The sequence below is a fragment of the Ceratina calcarata genome, unplaced genomic scaffold (genome assembly GCF_001652005.2).
Source record: "Ceratina calcarata isolate Rehan_Ccalc_2016 unplaced genomic scaffold, ASM165200v1 scaffold397.2, whole genome shotgun sequence".
In the NCBI taxonomy this organism is placed as follows: domain Eukaryota; kingdom Metazoa; phylum Arthropoda; class Insecta; order Hymenoptera; family Apidae; genus Ceratina; species Ceratina calcarata.
The window spans coordinates 1,118,026-1,135,393 of record NW_017163090.1 but is presented as its reverse complement, the minus strand read 5'-3'; the positions used below and the strand labels follow the sequence as shown (position 1 = coordinate 1,135,393).

Genomic DNA, 17,368 nt, shown 5'->3' with positions numbered 1-17,368 from the left:
AACGTTTTCGACGAAAACGAATCGTGACGAATCCTAACTCCTGATTAATCAATTGTCGCGTTCCTGATGGGAACTCGGCTGTTGACGAGTAGACCGCGACAATCGAATATTGTCAATCGTCGAGAATCGGTGAGTCTTTCGAAAGGACCAATTGCAGTGGAAAGGCAATAAATATTCTTACAGATTTAATTAAACAGAGAATAAATCATATAAAAAAAGAAGCTACAAATTTCATAAGAGGCTGTACGGAGTATTACGTGTTAGCATTTTACAATAAAACATGTAGAAATTACATTTAATTTTTCCTAATTGAATTTAAAAAATGGAAGAATTTACTAAAGATCAATTTTGGAATACAGTGGATATTTAACGTTCGAAGATCAGGGTTAACTGATAAACAGAGTAATGGAAAGTGGTTAATTGATTGCTAATACTAAAGAGTTAATTGGGGAAGGTGTTTCGCACATTGACGGAAGACCAGGTGTTAATGATCAATATTAGCTGCCCGAGGCACGTTTCCATTAAAGAGATTACGATTGCGCGTGATACGATGCAATTGAGTATCGTGTACCTTAATCTTAGAATTAAGATAGCCAGTTGAATAACAGAGTTCTTGGTAAATTAAATTGCAGGATAAATAAGAGCCGAGAGTAGATTAAAACTAATAAAATATCTCATTGCAACTATCTAAGAACACGGACTATTCCATAAGGAAATTAGTTGTCAAAAATAGGAAACATGTAATCAGAAAGTTGCTCGTACAAGACAGACTGAAACTACAACCAGTACTTTTAAATACGTAATTACACGTATAGTAGAATAGAGTTCCACCAATTAAATAATAGAGATTTCTTGGTAGATTATGAAAATTGCAGGACAAATACGAGCAGTCTAGATTAAACTAATCAAGAATTTTAATGTAACTACTTAACAGTACTGATTATCCCATAGAGTTACCAAAAAACAAGAAACATGTAATAAAAAAAATTGCTCGTAAAATACAAAGAAAAACCACAGTTCGCAGTTCGAAATACATAATTACACGTAGTGAGACTGAGACCAGTAGTAGATTGAAGAGTTCCGCGAGGTCTACCTGCGTAAAGCAATTGTGAAGGGCGCCACCAGTCGGGTAGAGTCCGCTGGTAGCAGGGCCTGTCCTTGTCTGGAACCCTGAGGGCTCTTTTTTTATACCAGGTACGGTGTGGGTGGGCCCAAACCGGTAGGCTGGACCGACCAACCTCGTATCTGCATCACGATTCGGTTTTTGTAACGAAATCGCTCCGGGAATACCAGCGGGACTCCAGTTCTAACTCGTTAATCCGATTCCTTTCAACTTAGTTTCGAACAATCGTCCCAGCATCCCCTTCTCTCCCATTTTTTTTAATTAAACTTCGTGCTACGAGTCTTATTCGTTAACGACATAGGTACGTGTCCGTATTTTAATCCAGTTCAAACATTCACCAAGGTAAAGCGTACATAAAACAAAATACAATCTTATTTGATCAAACTTAAAATTGTATCAAATTATACTGAACGTTGGTTGGTTTGATACGGATTTAATGCATAAATTATGTTCATCAACGAGAATAACATGTTTCGCGGCGATTCTAATTCGCGACTTGGGTGAAGGCAGCAAAATGTTTGAAACATAGCACCGGTGAACCGTTTATTTTCGAACGCTGCGCAAGACATCTCGTCTAGCGCGTGCCGGCAACCTTGACACGGCAGTTGCGCTATGACAAGTTAGTAATTGCCCCCGGAATTTAATTCGGCCGCCGTTCAGGATGAAATCGTTGATTTTTGTGATCGGCTAACGAACACGCGCGTGACACGATCGATACAAGCAGTCAAATTAAACAACAGTCATTCCATTTATTTGACGATTTTATAGAGAAGATTGAATATTTTTTTATAAATAATCGCAATATTTCTATAAACGCCAGAATTTCAGGTCGACGAAGTGTAGGTCGATAAATTGTGTAGCCTGTACACGTATTAAATTTCCGGAAATCAAATTCAATTCACGAATAGTTTTCCCCCTTTTTCCGTATTTGCTTTCATTATTCGTACAACTAGCCGTGGAATAATTAGCCACCGGCAGAACATGAAAATGTCGAAAAGCCGCCATCGCAAACAAATGAATTTAGGATACCAAACTAGTCGGATCTCGTTAAACTCGAGTTATACGTTATATCACGATGAGAATACGAGCCTGCGCGCATTTCCGTGGATTAATTAAAACTCCGCTTCGCCGTTTATGTAAGCCGTACGCATGCTACGTTGTTTCGACATGCATAGGTGTCGACTGTCGACCAGTGATACAATCCCCCACCGTAACAAACCTATATAGCAATTACGAAGCTTTCAAGTCGCTGCGAATAATGCCCGTCCATCGTTCCGGTTACACGTCGCCGACAAAACCGGCTTGTTTTTCCCGGACTTATCGATCGCTCGGCTTCAAACGAAAAATAACGAACCCTCGACGCGCGATTTCTGGCTTCTACGTTAGCCATTTGCGTACGAGAATTGAAAGCCGTAGTGTGCCTCCAGTAATCTAGAGTTTCTGCATTCCTAGAGTATTTCGACTTCTAAAAAAATAATGTGGAGAAGATAATTTGATATCATCTGCTTTTACGAGAAAACCTTCAATTTCAATTAGGTATTATGATTATCCCAATTTCATGGTCATTAGCAGGATATTACCAACACTGAACTAATATTGAATTACATCTATAACAATGATTCGACGTGTATTTAAACAGGCGTTTATATTTAGCGTGTATTTAGTGTGCGATGTGTTTGTTCCTGGTCGAATTACAAGGTTTAATCTGTGTGCAACGGTAGAAACACTTGTTCGATTGAAGAATTGCAATGGACTATTGATCGGGCCAGCCATTGGAAATAGCTGTTCGCAATATAACTCAATAAATATTGCTATTTGATAATGTTGTTTTCATACTCGAAACTCAAACGCTTCTGATTGCGTGTGCAAAAATAGCTGAACTGAACGCAGATATTAGATCTGTATAATAAATGTGATGCGTTATAGATATTTCAACGAACTCTCATTCTATTCTTTCAAGTATTTCTCATTAGGCTGTTTTAGAAGAAGCCCGTCGATCTACCCTCAAATCTGCGTTAACGAAGAACTAGCATACTTATTTAGTTCTTGCAATTCAGGTATTCCCTAATCATAAGAACCTTGCCCTCTGTTCATCCGTTTCGAGCGAGAGCTACGCCGAGCGGCTGAGAACGTCGATCCAATCGGTCTCGCGTTTCTCGCGGACTTTCACTCGGCGTTCGTCGATCGAGGCGAACGAGCGGGCGAAGCGGAAGGCCGAAGAGGCGCAAAGTGAAACGCCGCTGTCCTGTCCCTCTCTCTGGTCTCTCCGCGACGAGGTGACTGACCTCGAAAGCGAAAGACGGGAGTAGCGATCCGCTGCGAAGCGAACGGAGGAAACGGAGCCGACGACGACGGGGACGACGAGCGCGACGAGGAGTGGCCGAGAAGAAGAAGAGCAAATTGGTGCTCCGGGTAGCAGGGCCCCATGAGCACCATGGAGGAGAAACTGCGTGGCGCCACGAAGCGCGCCAGTCGACGAGGACAAAGAGGAACCGGGCCAGCTGCCTCCGATTGGTCGAGCGAAGCGGGATCCTCTAGTGGGGCCCGGGGACCGGCCCCGGCTACACCTACCAGCTCGCAAACGGCGTTCAACAGGTCCCAGGAGACAGCGGGCCCGACCAGGCGGCAGTCCTCGCGGGACAGCTTCGACGCGTCTAGCCAACAGGCCCCACCCGAACACGGCGAGCTCTTTTTCAAGGTCCTGCCCTCTCTCCTGATATTCTACGTTCATCGAGTCTCTGACTCTCGAACAAGCTGAGAAACGGTATCCCTACTGTTTCACAAAAGTTTTCTCTACAGGGTTGATATTAATATCTTTTTCTGTATCCCAACGCATTGGCAATGAATGAAAGAGGAAATCGTTTCCATTATTGCAATTTTCAGAGTCTACGAAGAATCACATTATTTTTGGAATGAAAATAATGAATCTCGACAAGGAACTTAATTCCAGTATTAATATATGCATAAATTTCATGCAAACTGACCAAGATACGTAGTTCAAAGCTTATCATTTGCACGTTGATTAAGACATACCGCGAATAGTTTATGTATGTGTAAATACTTTCTTAAGTTTGATTCATGGTCGATGGGAAACGATCACTCGCAGCTGTTAATCATGGAAAAGGCGGTTTGTATTAGACGCGATTTAAATTATTAGCTAGTAGATGAAAGGCACTCAATCACAGTAAACCGTTAATTATACCTTCCTTCATTCATTTTCTGTAGCAAAAGAAACACAGCAATGCGTTCGGAAACGGGCTCGTTACGTGATCTCGATTGATTTTCATGAAACGAGCCAGAAAATACGATTGAAATTTCCTTATCAATCCGTGACTTCAACTTTATTTTATCTTGCAATTGAGCAAACATTCTCTCAGTCGAGGAATTGAATGAAACAGATTACACACTGAGAGGGATCGATACAAATAATTCTGAAATACTGCAATGTTTTTATAAGGAATTTTCGTGCAACGTAGGTGATGCTACTTGGAGACAGTGGCGTTGGAAAAACTTGTCTTTTGACGCGGTTCAGAGATGGCAGATTCCTATCCGGCAACTATATCACGACTGTCGGCATTGATTTTAGGGTGAGAGACACAAAATTCCTTTCAGGAACACGAAGGAAAAATCCATCTACATTTTCAAATGCAAACATTTTTGAGATACAACGTGAACCAAGTGACTGTTATAAAGCCGCCGCATGTAGATAAAAGATTAGTTTGTTGAAGGTATAACTGAATTTATTTGTTACAGAATAAAGTCGTCGTCGTCGATGACACTTCTGTTAAACTTCAAATTTGGGACACGGCCGGCCAGGAGAGATTTCGGAGCGTGACGCACGCCTATTACAGAGACGCCCATGGTAATTAATCGTTTCAATTAATTTGATCGTTTCAGAAAAACTTAAATGCAATCCTACTATAGAAATCGCTTATCTTGTTGTCTGCTGCTCATTATAACGTTTACACTGAGTGTATGTTAGTTTTGTTTCTTGAAGAAGAATTTTCACGCAGTAAATTGTTAATTAATGGGCTTGTGGTAATGCAAACCAACGAAGAACAACGCTGAGTACTTACCGGCAGATAATCGAAATGGTTGTGAAGTTTGTCAAGCAACTGGTAAATAGAGGGGCAAAAAGTCGAGAACTTTGAACAGGCTGTTATGTAAATTGTGTTACACGGTGCGCTGTTGCGTTTCGCAGTCCGAGTATGTGGAAACAGTTTCTTAGCCAGAGACAGCGAAAGTTCGCCTCTGATTTCCACTGAATATATGTAGAATACTTTATTGTAGTTGCAGTGCATTTACTTCGATCAACATTGTTGAAAGCGGTGGATAAGAACAGACTGCGTTTGCTTGCAAACCTTTGAAATCTACAAAAAGTTCTTCATAAAATTACTACGATTGGATTTAATTTCACTGGAGAATTTTGAAAAAGTTCGTCAAATACTTCAATTAGATCTTTTCTCCGACAATAGCCTTATTTTTCATTTACCGACGATGTCGCAACGGGTCGTGATTCAAGGCGAGCATTAATTTTTGGAAGCTGCGTAGCGAATTCGAGGTAAAAGGGGCGGAGATGGAAGGTACGCGGTCGCACGCCATAGGGGGTGACCATTGTTTGCGAAAGAACCCTCTTTCAAGAGTAGACGCCGCCGCGACAATAGTCCAGCCGCTCCGAAAGCTTGGTAACAATTACGCTGCGGAGATGTTTCGCCAATTGTGCCTTCGTTGACGGATATTGCTTGCGCGACCATGCTTTCGGCTCATCATCCTTAACTGTCCGTGAAGAGTTTATGAGGGAACGAGCTTTCGCACAGAAAAGTAAAAAATCACCGGTCGCATAGTCGAAAATTCAAAGTCGAAGAAACATAAATCGTATAATTTTAAAAGATCAACCTGACAAACATTACAATCTGACGAACATGCACAATAAGAGAAGTAAAAGGGTATTGGTATTTCTCTCACTGGACCCAGTACAATATGCAATTCACTGAGTTTTACTTCGAAAAGGACATGAGAAAGGATGCGTTTATTATTCTTATATCTCAATTTGCCCGTACAGGAAAGATATTTTATAAGTTTACTTCCTTGGACACTTTCTCACGAATCATGTTCATAGTACGCGTATACACGCAGAGTTAAGCATATGTCTGATAACGCAAACGCGTCACGTAGGAACTGTCGTTCCCGCGCCTCTACCAATTACTACAATCACCGACTGCACAACGATCATTATTGGTTTCAGCTCTTTTATTGCTGTACGACGTGACGAACAAGACGAGTTACGACAACATCAGAGCCTGGCTGAGCGAAATCCGGGAACACGCGAACGAGGACGTGGTGATCATGCTGCTGGGTGAGTCTCGATTATTTACGTTGAACCAGAGAAAGGAAAACGAACGAGAAATACTCCGAGAAGCTTTCTTTGCGGTCTAATTTCTAAGAAAGTTGCCACAGTCATCGAGTGTATACATATACTCGTTCTTGGATTGGTTTCGACAAGTTTCTTGCTTTCGTAGAAAGTCGATAAATATGTTCTAGTAAGACTGGCTGGTTGATCGAAAAACTATTTGCTAGATGACGTCAATTGCTGGAGGATCTGAACTTGTATGCATCTCATTAGAGGAGCGACTTCGTCAGAATCTGAAACTATTACGCAAATTACTCGTGCAATTGCAATCGTAATGATTGCTTTTAGGTAACAAGTCCGATTGTGGACCGGAACGAGTAGTGAAGAGGGAAGACGGTGAACGATTGGCGCAAGAGTACAAAGTCCCCTTTATGGAAACTTCAGCTAAAACCGGCCTGAACGTTGAACTAGCTTTCTTGGCCGTCGCTAGGTATCTATATCTAAATCTCTCTGGAATTATCACTCGCGCATATTTCATTATCCGGGGACAAAGCAGAAATGAGATAAAGGGTCACGAGCCTCAGCTTGGACGAAGCTTACGTAGAGGGAACGTTACTCGATCATATATCAAGCATCGTTTTCTGCAATTCCAGAGACCTGAAGGCAAAAAAGAGCAGCAACCCGGATGACACCAAGTTCAACGTGCAGGACTACGTTCGTCAGCAATCGCAACGGACTTCCTGCTTCACGTCCAATTGCTTGACGACTTGAATCGCGTGTTAAGAACATGCGCACACTTCTTTACGATAAATTAGGCGAATGGTGGAACACGAACCGGAATTTGTTGGCTGTGCAACGGCCAAGAAGAGATGTAGACTTCCGTCTACTCGACCACGTAATCAAGAATAGTCCAGTAGAAAAAACGGCCGCCGAAGTAACAATTCATCACAAATCGCGCATAAAATTTTCATTTGCGTAACTTACATTTTGAACTCGAGTATTAGAATTTCAGACTGAACTGTTCTCGATTTGAATGTCAAATGGGCTGTTTAGATCTATTCTTAGGGAAATTTCCAAACGTCAGAAACGGGTTCGTTCCACCAGAATGGTATGTACCCTCGTTGATGTTGAGAGCATATAAATGAAAGATACACATGTAAATGGAAGAGGATTATCGATATTTTTTAAAGCAGCAGGCAACAGTTGTTGATGATTCGTGTATAGAAATCTATTTATCGATGGTTAAAATCGTGTACTGTACATTAATGTGATAGTCGACACGGGATAAACATAGATTTAGGTAACGTCTCGATGGTTCTAATTCGCACACTACCGTCACGGTGTTAATGGAAGTTGAAATAAAGTTCAAGTACGATAAAGAGTTCAAATATCGAAAATTTAATGAAATGTCGCGCTCGAAAGCTCGTCGTTGTACCAAGTAGAATGACGGTTTTAGAGGCAATCGTCATGTAGAAGAGCTTTTCAAAAAATGTTCCATAGCTGCCATGTATACGATACACTGGACGAGAACGCTCAAGAACTTTTAGTTGCTTTTTCCTGTAGCTTAGATCTCCCGTCCATAAGTCTTAATCTCCTACTAAACTATTAAGCTTTAGCAAACTCTGAATTCTTTAGAAAACCCTCTAATTTAATATTTTCATTGAATAAAATATCAAATTTCGTTTTAAATCTATAATACATCTTCTATTAAATATTCAAGTCTTATGGACAGGACTGCACATAGAGTTACATATATAAGTCTTTTAATCTGAATTAGTTAGAGAAAATTGTTTATGGGATTTTATATAATTGTCACATTTCCAAATTCTATTCGATTTCTAATTAGACAAACTCGTGTGTACGTGTAGCTTGTCTGATTCATTAGCGACCACGTTTCTGTAACATTTTCTACGTAGTGGTCCACGATGGTCTCGATCATCCCGAATTTACATTTTGTATACCATATTTACTTTTATAACCGTAAGACGATAATTTGCTACCGATATTTACGAAATTAAATAAACGTTGGCTATATGATTTGATCGAATTGCGGCTACAAATCTTTGCGAGCAATCAAAAACAAATCGAACGAGATTTAATCATTTACGTTACCTGCAGTATATGTACAATGTATTCTATCGACATGTACAAACAACAAGGTTACATGTTAAATATATGTATATTGAGAAGTATATATATATATGATTATAAAATAAACAATCACTTGACCAAGCAATGATAGAATTGCATTCTTTTAGTCTACCAACACTGTCCTTGTTCCTTTATTTCAGTTATTTAGTAGATAATATACGTACAGAGTGATAAGACTCACTTGTATATTGTTACAATCACACATGTAAACAATTGAAAACGCAGGTTCGTCTAACAAGCTTTTAAGTCAGCATAACTTAACACAAAACTTGTATACAATAAGTAGCCGCGTGTTCAATTATTGTCTTACTATTTAGCAATCGATAAACATTCGCACGATTTTAAAATCTAACGAAGTAAATGATTGACTTACGAATAGGTTCTAATCCTGTCCTTGGCTTCAGTCAGCATTGCCGTCCGATCCGAAATAAACTGTGAAACTAATCTGTCTTCGTTTATACACCCATTTCTTCATTTAACTATTACCGGGATCTATACATTCGTCACTCGCGAGGAAATAACAAATAAATAACTGCACTAAAAGCCGTAGTTGTCTTCCAACCGCGGTAACTATCGCGCGCCTATTCCTGAATTCCTGGCCCGTGTTCCTCAGACAACGGGAACGCGACGGAATGGACCGCTCGGATGTCGGACGCAGTTTCAAATGTCGACGTGCAAACAAAACGCTGCGTCCCTAACCTGCTTCCTGAAGAAACGCTTTTCGGCTGGCAGGTGGAACGTGTAGGCAATGTCCGAGGAGGAAGGACCACGTCCTTATTCCGCGCCAACGATGAACGGCTCGGAGGAGGTACGGAACATGGAAAATGTGTGCAGACTTTGCCTCTCAGCCGACGAGCCGAAATCATCGGTGTTCGGAGGACAGGGGTCTCCGCTTTCCTTGGCCAGCAAGATACAAGACTGTCTGTCGATACAGGTAGGTGAACGATATCGCCGTTTGTAATATTCCATTTCGTCGAACCTATTCTCTCTCCTCGTGTTCTCGACGACCCTGCACTTTGTTTTTTCGCACGATCTAGGCGCTTTGAGGTTAACTCTAGGCCATGTCTCTAATATTGTAGAATTAGCAAGATGACCATGAGCGTCATATTGCTATCCCATCGTCTGTTGTGTTTATCCTTGCACGAATGAACGTCAAGTAGATTCAGATTTTGCAACGGTTACTGTTTACTACATTTTTAATAAAACTGAGTTTTAATTAAAATTTATAAATACGTATTTGTATTTTTATCAAATTTCTTGTTCATTATAGATATCAACTACAGACAGATTGTCAACACAGATATGTGCTAATTGTGTTAAAACAGTGGATCAGTGGCACCGTTACAAGGAAGCTTGTTTTCGATCACAAGATAAGCTGAATCAGTGGCTGGAAAAGCATTCTAAGCCACCTCCTATGGTAGATATTAATGTTTTATTAATTGTGTTTAGTATGATATTAATAATAATAAATATCACCTAATTGCTATTTGTTGTAGATTGTAACGATCAAGGATGAACCTGTAGATGTAGACTTTGATGGAGACGTTGTTGATGTCCTTTCTGAATCTACTAATCATTCGGATTCAGTAAGTATCTAATGTTCACAATTAAAGTTTGGAAAATGTATTTAAAATATTTTTCATTGATTTTATAGGAAACAATTGTTGTTGAAGAGGATAACAATCCCGTAAGGAATCATGCGCAAGTCGACGAGCTTGAGATTGTCATATGCGAAGATCAGTCATTGCCGACAAAGAGTGCAGAGACATGTGCAACTGATGATGAGATTACCGTGTATGAAGACCAACCACTGCCGGCAAAGGAAAATACGGACATGTGCATAAAAGTTGAGCCACAAGAGGCTTATGATACAGACTGCACGATAGAAATTGAATCTGTGACCGGTAGTGAACTCGTGTTGAACCCGCTTTCTACCAAAGAGGGTAGAGTCATGGAAGCTGATTCTACACAGAAGTCTCATCAGTCAGCATCTGCGCGAATTGGCAAGAAAAAACAGAGAAGGGGTCGCACGCACTACAGGGGTATTAAAGTTCATAAACAGAAATGTGTGCATTGTCAGATTACCTTGCATTCAAAATACAATTACATGAAACATATGCAGAGATTCCATAGCGAGAAGCAGAATGGCGTCACTGACAAACCAGAATTACAAGATGACGAAGAATTGATTGAGGATTTAGAAGATGAGTTGATGACCATGGAAAAAGAGGCTCCATTAACGCAAGTGCAGCAGAACATTATCAGTCAGCTGAAGACGTACTCGTGTTACTCTTGTCAAGAGTCGTTCCCTGATCGCCGGACCACTCTGGCTCATATCCGTCAACACATGCCGGATCTCCGACCGTATACGTGCATTGCGTGTTTGACGGAGTTCCCGGATCGATCGATGTACAACTTACACTGCGGAGCGTCGTTTGAATGCGCGATGAAAATCGCGTTGGTCGTACCCAAGCAAGGGGAGGAGAAGTACTTCACATGTAGCATGTGTTTACGATCGTTGCGTGATAGGAAGGAATTGCTCAGTCATTTATCGAAACACTCGGATAAACAATATGAGGAGCTGACATCTCCAACGCGATCTCCTCCTAAGTTAACGGCTATGACTTCCTTGCCAACGTCTATGTCAACGCCTGAACTACAACCTAGGAAATTGTTCGAGAATGTTCCTTCGAAGATGAACATACCCAGCCCTTACATGAACGGCGATCCCGCACACAATCACGTGTGCGATTTATGCGGTATGATTTACAGATACAAACCCAATATGCTTAAACACAGAGAACTCTGTCGAAGTTTGTCGCCCGATGTTAGGACGTCTTATAAGTGTGTCCACTGCGGTATGACGTACCTTATTTTCAAAAAGTTCTACAATCATATCACGATGGATCATGATAAAAAGGAATTCACTTGCTCCCAGTGTGGTAGCAAGTTCAATTTACCTAAAGATTTTCTCTATCACCACGAGGAACACCGTAAGAACCGCAAGAAGGAGTTGCATGAGAAAAAGGAGCCCGTGGCAGAAACTGTTAAGAAACCTATCACGGACTGGGACACGTTCGAAGCTGAAGTGAATGCGAAAAAGCTGATTACCAAACCGTATAGTTGTGCTCTTTGCAATTTAGAGTTCAACACTAGAAGTGAATATGCGGAACATAGAAATCTCCATTTGAAAGTGAAGATCTACTCGTGCGTCGTATGTCGCAGCATGTTCAGTAGTGCGGGTGCCCTGGAGATTCACATGAAGGACCATGGTATAGAGGATGCGAACGAGAGAAACTCAAATATCTCTTGCATGGAATACGGCAGCGCGGACGATAATTCTCGGGACTCAGATTCGTTAAATGTAACTTTCAAAACGGATCCTGACTTAGATAGGAATACATGCAAACTGTGCGGTAAAATCTTTTCGCACCCAGCGAACGTCAGGAGACATGTAAGGAACATCCACGAAAATGGTCGGTACCATGTTTCATGTCCTCATTGTCCGCGAATGTTCAAGAGCGAGGAGGACCGTGATCAACACATGTCAAACGAGCACGCCAAGCCAAAACCTATGCTTCGGTGTTCACAATGCCCTAAGACCTTTGTTTTCCGCAAGAATCTAGACATTCATATTCAAACTATTCATGCTAAAAGATCATATGGTAATGGTAATCACAAGTGCGATATCTGTGGCAAAGAGTTTATGAAGGACTCGTCACTAAAGATACATAGGAGTTGGCACAGCCGAGCGAATTCGGGATTGAGTATCATAGTGAAGGCGGAGGATTCGCAGTCAAAACCAGTAGAATCGAGGAACGAGGGTACTAGTCGGTCGGCGGAAGCTCGGAAATTGTCACTGGATTTACCACCTACAAACTCTGCCGGCAATTTCCAATGTCAAGTATGCACTGAAAAATTTAACGACGTGACAGAGTTAAGGGAACATTTGTGGGACGTGCATTGTGCCCGAAACAAACCCGAGAAGAACTTAACCACCGAGGAATTCCAGTGCGAGCTTTGCATGAACGTATACAGTGACAAGGAGACCCTGAATGGACATATGCAGTGGCATAAGGCTCATCCTATTCTTGGTCAACCTCCGCAACGTCCATATTCATGCGAGATCTGTGGGAAATTCTACAGTTCTAAGAAGACGATCTGGAGACATAAGAAGCTTCATAAATTGAACGCAGCAGCCACACTGAAATGGCAAATGTCTGCGAACTCTACGTCTCCTCGACCAACTTGTAACTTTTGTCAGAAAGTATTCCATAGCAATCAGTCGTTGCAGCGTCATAAACTAGGCTGTCACATTGGCGTACTGAATGAACAACAGCGGCCAGCATTGGTGCAAAATAACATATCGAAGACGTCGTTAGAAGGAGAACCAGAAAAGAAGAAGATGAAGTTAGAATCGGAAACGAAGAAGATGAAGTTAGAATCGGAAACGAAGATGAAATTGGAACCGGAAGATGGGAAATCGTCATTAGCCATGGATGTAATGAACGCCGGTAAAAAGGCAGTGATGTGCCACGTTTGCAAAAAGTTCTTTGCGAACATGAGCGTGCTATACAAGCACAAACAGTTGGCGCACAAGCCGAGCATGGTGAAGAATATCGTGAAATCCATAACGACCCAGTTGATTCCCTTACCAAGTAAGAACGGCAAGGTTTCCTGCAACATTTGCTTCAAAAAATTCCCAGGCCTTTACAACCTTCGCCAACATTTCACCAAGAAGCACAAATTCCCGGAACCTCCACAACATCGTTGCTACATAGACGGGTGTAAAGCCGTATTTGACAATGCGATGAGCCTGAAGACCCACGAAATGTCGCACGTCTGCATGATCTACAACTGTACGCAGTGCAACAAGCACGTGTACAACAAATCGGCTTTGTCCGACCACATGCTCTCGGTGCACAATACCGTTTACGACCCCGACACCAACAAAAGCTTCCACAAAGAAGTAAATTTGGTTACGTACACTGTAGAAGGGGCCGTGGACGCTGTGTGTCCACTATGCAAGATTAAGTATCCCAATAACAAAGCTATGAAAATTCACTATTTCAAGTTCCATGATAACAAAAAGTAATAGAACGGTGTATATTCGAAGTGACTTGAAAGATGAACCAGATTAGTGTGTGATGAACGGTTGGTCCAAAAGACAGTGCGACTCTCCGAGCAGATCGGACGCTGCCTTACATATTTTTTATCGACTTTCGGGTGAATAGTGTAAACAAGTAGTACTATTGCGATAACGAATAGGATCTATATATTCCTTCGTTCCTTACCAGAGCTACTACTATAATTCTTCAGAAAGATCCTCGAATTTGGATACCTATTCTTCCAGGAGGGCATTGAACAAATTCTAGATACAATGACGACACTTATGAGACGCTGTCCGGAGATCGACGAGAGTTATTAAATTAGATAACAGGTGTGAAACCATAGAACAGTTAATTGAACTTAGTATGCTATTGGGGATTGTGGTATCGATTTTATTGGGTGTCGGATGTTTCGTTGAACTGAACTTTTGTTTATTGATTCGTATCATGTCGATTTGTTGTTCACTGCAAAAGAGGATAATATCCTGTCATCTGTTATTTTGCTGTTATCCAATGATGGCTTGATCATCGGAAAAGAATACGGTTGTAACAGGGGTGATAGACTATAAGAAGGAATATCATGAAAATGTGGTGACCGAGATCCGGTTTTTTTTATATTTAATCATTCTTTGACCAGACGTTTGTATACTGTGCTAGATTTTTTCATAATGCATACATGTACATGTAGAATTTTTTGCATCTAGTGAGCAAATAAAGGAAGAACCAATACTTGTAGATCATCGATTTTCCAATCATCACTTGACAATGTCCTTTATGGGACATCGTCGTCATCAGGTGTACACGAGTTTTATGATTCTTCCAAGTTTTAATAATTTTCGTTGCTTGTATATCGTTTACTATTAATAATAAAAACAGAGGTGTCCAGATCGTTGGCTGATTCACCTGTGCCCAATAACTGTTTCCAAGAATCGGAGGATCAATTTTTTTAGCAGTTTTTTAGACAAGTTTCTGGGACGATCAGGGAATCACCCTAACCTTTAAAACTACGCATCACAGCAATTGTTGATTTTCTAATTAGGTTCGCCTGATAGTTTCCCTTTCGCATTGCAGTAGATGTCTTTTCTATTACCTTTTTGTGTGGCCAATGGAATCGGTTGTACGTTTCTTGTATATAAGCAATTGACATCAATCTATCGTGTCTGGACATTGCAGAGGGCAGCAATTGCTCAGATCTAGAGTGAAGCAGCCTATCTGGACGAAGACCAAGCGCGGATTAGAGTCGGAATACTTGGCTTGAGATTGAGGGATATCCGATTTAGAACTTCGATCCAAATATTCGAGTTTTTTTCTGTTTCTGCTTACGTAGATAAGAGAAGAGTTAGAATTTAGGGCTGATTTTAGACCAGGCTGATCTTTTGTTCTAAGTCCTAGCCCCTAGCATGCTACGACCCTTTGACTATATGTAGTTAAAGCTACAACCAGTGGTGTCATTAATGTTCCCTCGATGTCTAGCTTTCCTAGTGAAACTTCTGTAAAGTGTACGCCATAAATCATTTTCGTTTGGTTCTCCAATTGTCAAGTCGTCAATTACAATTTAATGAAAGCAAATAAATGCGCTTGTTATTCGAGCAGTTTCGTTGTTTTCGCTAGAAACGGACGGTGATCATAAGTGTCGATCATTATACAAGTCCAAGGAAGAAGGTCTCTTCTGACCTGAGAAACCTTTAAAGCCCGGATTGCTCTACGCAGTATGACTACGTAGATCGTTGTTGAATTTTTTTATTTTCGAATTTTAAGAGGAACGAATATTTTATAACTGTGGAAAGAAACGAACGGGAGGGAATTAAACTGCTGTTTCCTTGGAATTCGCACGTCGAATATCATTCCGTCTATATTACCGTTAAGTTTCTTCCAACAGATGTTCGAAACGATAATTACGCTCTCGCAGTTATCGTTCTACGTAACTGCGATAGTTCCGAACTTTTCAGACGTAATTATATATTCGTAACGAAGGTATAGAAATCTATATATTTCTATACAAACGGAACATTTTTCTGTACAGTAAATCTTTTAACGCGAATCCTGAAGAAAGACTGTTCGATGCTGCGAATGTATTTTATCGAAATCTATTTTTTCCTCTTTTCATTGACGAGTGGATGGAACATTTTAACATGATTTTTTTTATAATTCGCCATGTAGAAAGATAATGCTTGATCATAAATGTGATTTCCCGTTAATATTTATCAATATATACATATTACAAACCTTTATGTGTATACGTTATACCGATAATAGTTACCTCTCTTGATTTTGTGTAATCCTTTGTTACATACCTCTCTTCCTCGTATTTTAGATTATAATTATACATTCAGATCCTGACGAGCTGCCAAGATCAATTATTGTCTGTTTAATGATTTTCATAGGATTTAATTTTAAATAAAAAAATTGTACGAATACGGAATTCCCATAAACGGAAGAACGTTTCTGTTTTTAAATCATCCTTACACGAATCATTGTCGACTCATCCTCGTGGATAAGTTCTTCAGGTGTAAAGACGTCGTACAGTACAATGACGTCGCTTTTGACAATCGCTGACAATGATTGTACCAGTGGAATCACGACTCGGCTCGAGCGTTTCGCGTTCCGAAGGCACTTACGGTGTCGCGGACACGCGAGTAGCCGTTAAATTACATACACGCCGTGTGGAACGAGCCCGTTCCTTACACGGTTTTGAACGCAACCATCCACGTCGGAGGTAGCTATGCACGTGCGAACACTGCGTGCACACGTGCAGTTAGCGTCTTTCAATCGTTCCAAGACTTTTTGCGCAGACCACCTGCTGCACATCCCGTTTCGGGATGCGCTGATTGAAACTTGCTCATCCGTATAATTGACGCATGCTGTTCTTCAAACCTTTTTCTCGGACTAATAAAACTGCTGAGAACGAGGATCAAATAGTTCCTGATTTCTCGTTCAATTTTTATAGAATGCATACGTGTTCTCGTTGTCTCCGTCCTCCTTCTTTCCTACACTTACTAAACATTCGTATGTAATGTTCTAAGTGGCCGTACAATTTGATTAACGTCGACATATGAAACCCCAGGAAGGGGAATTAATGCATACAAAGCACTAAATTAAATGCGTTGTGACATATGATACCGTATTGATTCTTTGGAGGTCCAAATGTTCGCTGCTTTAAATCGACTACACGTGTTAGAGGGCTGGGCTATCAAATGCATCAAACGTTTGTCCGCGTTAATGAATCCTTTCAACTAAATCGAAATCTAATGATTTTATAATCTACCATCACCGCATTCTGTCATGAGATTTCTCTACATTGTTGTCGAATGAGAAATTAGGTCGTTAGCTAGGAACATGCGACATCGAAGCGGGCTAGAAGGTCACGTGGACTGCTCCATTTCAGTCTTGCAACATAATCACGCATATGTTCCGAGCTTGAGCATACACCGCCGCCCGTTTAATAGCTTTCACGATGGCGTAATGCATGTGTTACATACGCTGCAATGACGAGGAACGACAGGACCAAATATTTTATGATTGTTCTAGCTTCTTCGATTACTTCAGCTTCGAAGGGTTGAAATCGTTTGTGTAAATTTTGTATTCAATTCTTAAAGCTCAACTTGAAAGTCCAAAATTAATTTTAATAAATTATAA

At 40.8% G+C, this 17,368-nt stretch overlaps 2 protein-coding genes and 1 long non-coding RNA gene across 5 annotated transcripts in view; 2 read left to right on the top strand and 1 right to left on the bottom strand.

The window, feature by feature from the left end:
• LOC108626351 (ras-related protein Rab-37) overlaps positions 1-8,709 on the top strand; it is a 72,993-nt gene extending 64,284 nt beyond the window's left edge. For 2 of the 3 annotated variants that reach the window (XM_026814741.1, XM_018026969.2), the window contains 4 exons: positions 4,877-4,985; positions 6,369-6,479; positions 6,822-6,963; positions 7,127-8,709. In XM_026814741.1, coding sequence (XP_026670542.1) covers positions 4,877-4,985; positions 6,369-6,479; positions 6,822-6,963; positions 7,127-7,244 — 480 coding nt within the window. In that variant the 3' untranslated portion in view covers positions 7,245-8,709. Of the gene's footprint in view, positions 1-3,444; positions 3,822-4,599; positions 4,711-4,876; positions 4,986-6,368; positions 6,480-6,821; positions 6,964-7,126 lie in introns of those variants that run through there. The other variant, XM_018026970.2, reaches the window with a different exon arrangement.
• LOC113464528 (uncharacterized) overlaps positions 1-9,078 on the bottom strand; it is a 138,453-nt gene extending 129,375 nt beyond the window's left edge. The window contains exon 1 of the long non-coding RNA XR_003389379.1: positions 8,998-9,078. This is a non-coding gene — a long non-coding RNA (uncharacterized LOC113464528). The remainder of the gene's footprint in view (positions 1-8,997) is intronic.
• Positions 9,079-9,270: 192 nt separating this feature from the next.
• LOC108626373 (zinc finger protein 845) lies at positions 9,271-14,621 on the top strand. The gene is made up of 4 exons (XM_018027005.2): positions 9,271-9,558; positions 9,895-10,041; positions 10,121-10,210; positions 10,279-14,621. Exons 1-4 carry the CDS (start codon positions 9,373-9,375, stop codon positions 13,717-13,719), a joined length of 3,864 nt encoding a protein of 1,287 aa, XP_017882494.1. The 5' UTR covers positions 9,271-9,372; the 3' UTR covers positions 13,720-14,621.
• Positions 14,622-17,368: the final 2,747 nt, after the last annotated feature.

Bases quoted from the DNA above. Each gene is read 5' to 3' on its own strand.
- LOC108626373 (XM_018027005.2), top strand. From the start codon at position 9,373: ATGTCCGAGGAGGAAGGACCACGTCCTTATTCCGCGCCAACGATGAAC. The intron at 9,559-9,894 runs GTAGGTGAACGA...TGTTCATTATAG, and splicing joins AAGACTGTCTGTCGATACAG to ATATCAACTACAGACAGATT. The intron at 10,042-10,120 runs GTAGATATTAAT...TATTTGTTGTAG, and splicing joins ATTCTAAGCCACCTCCTATG to ATTGTAACGATCAAGGATGA.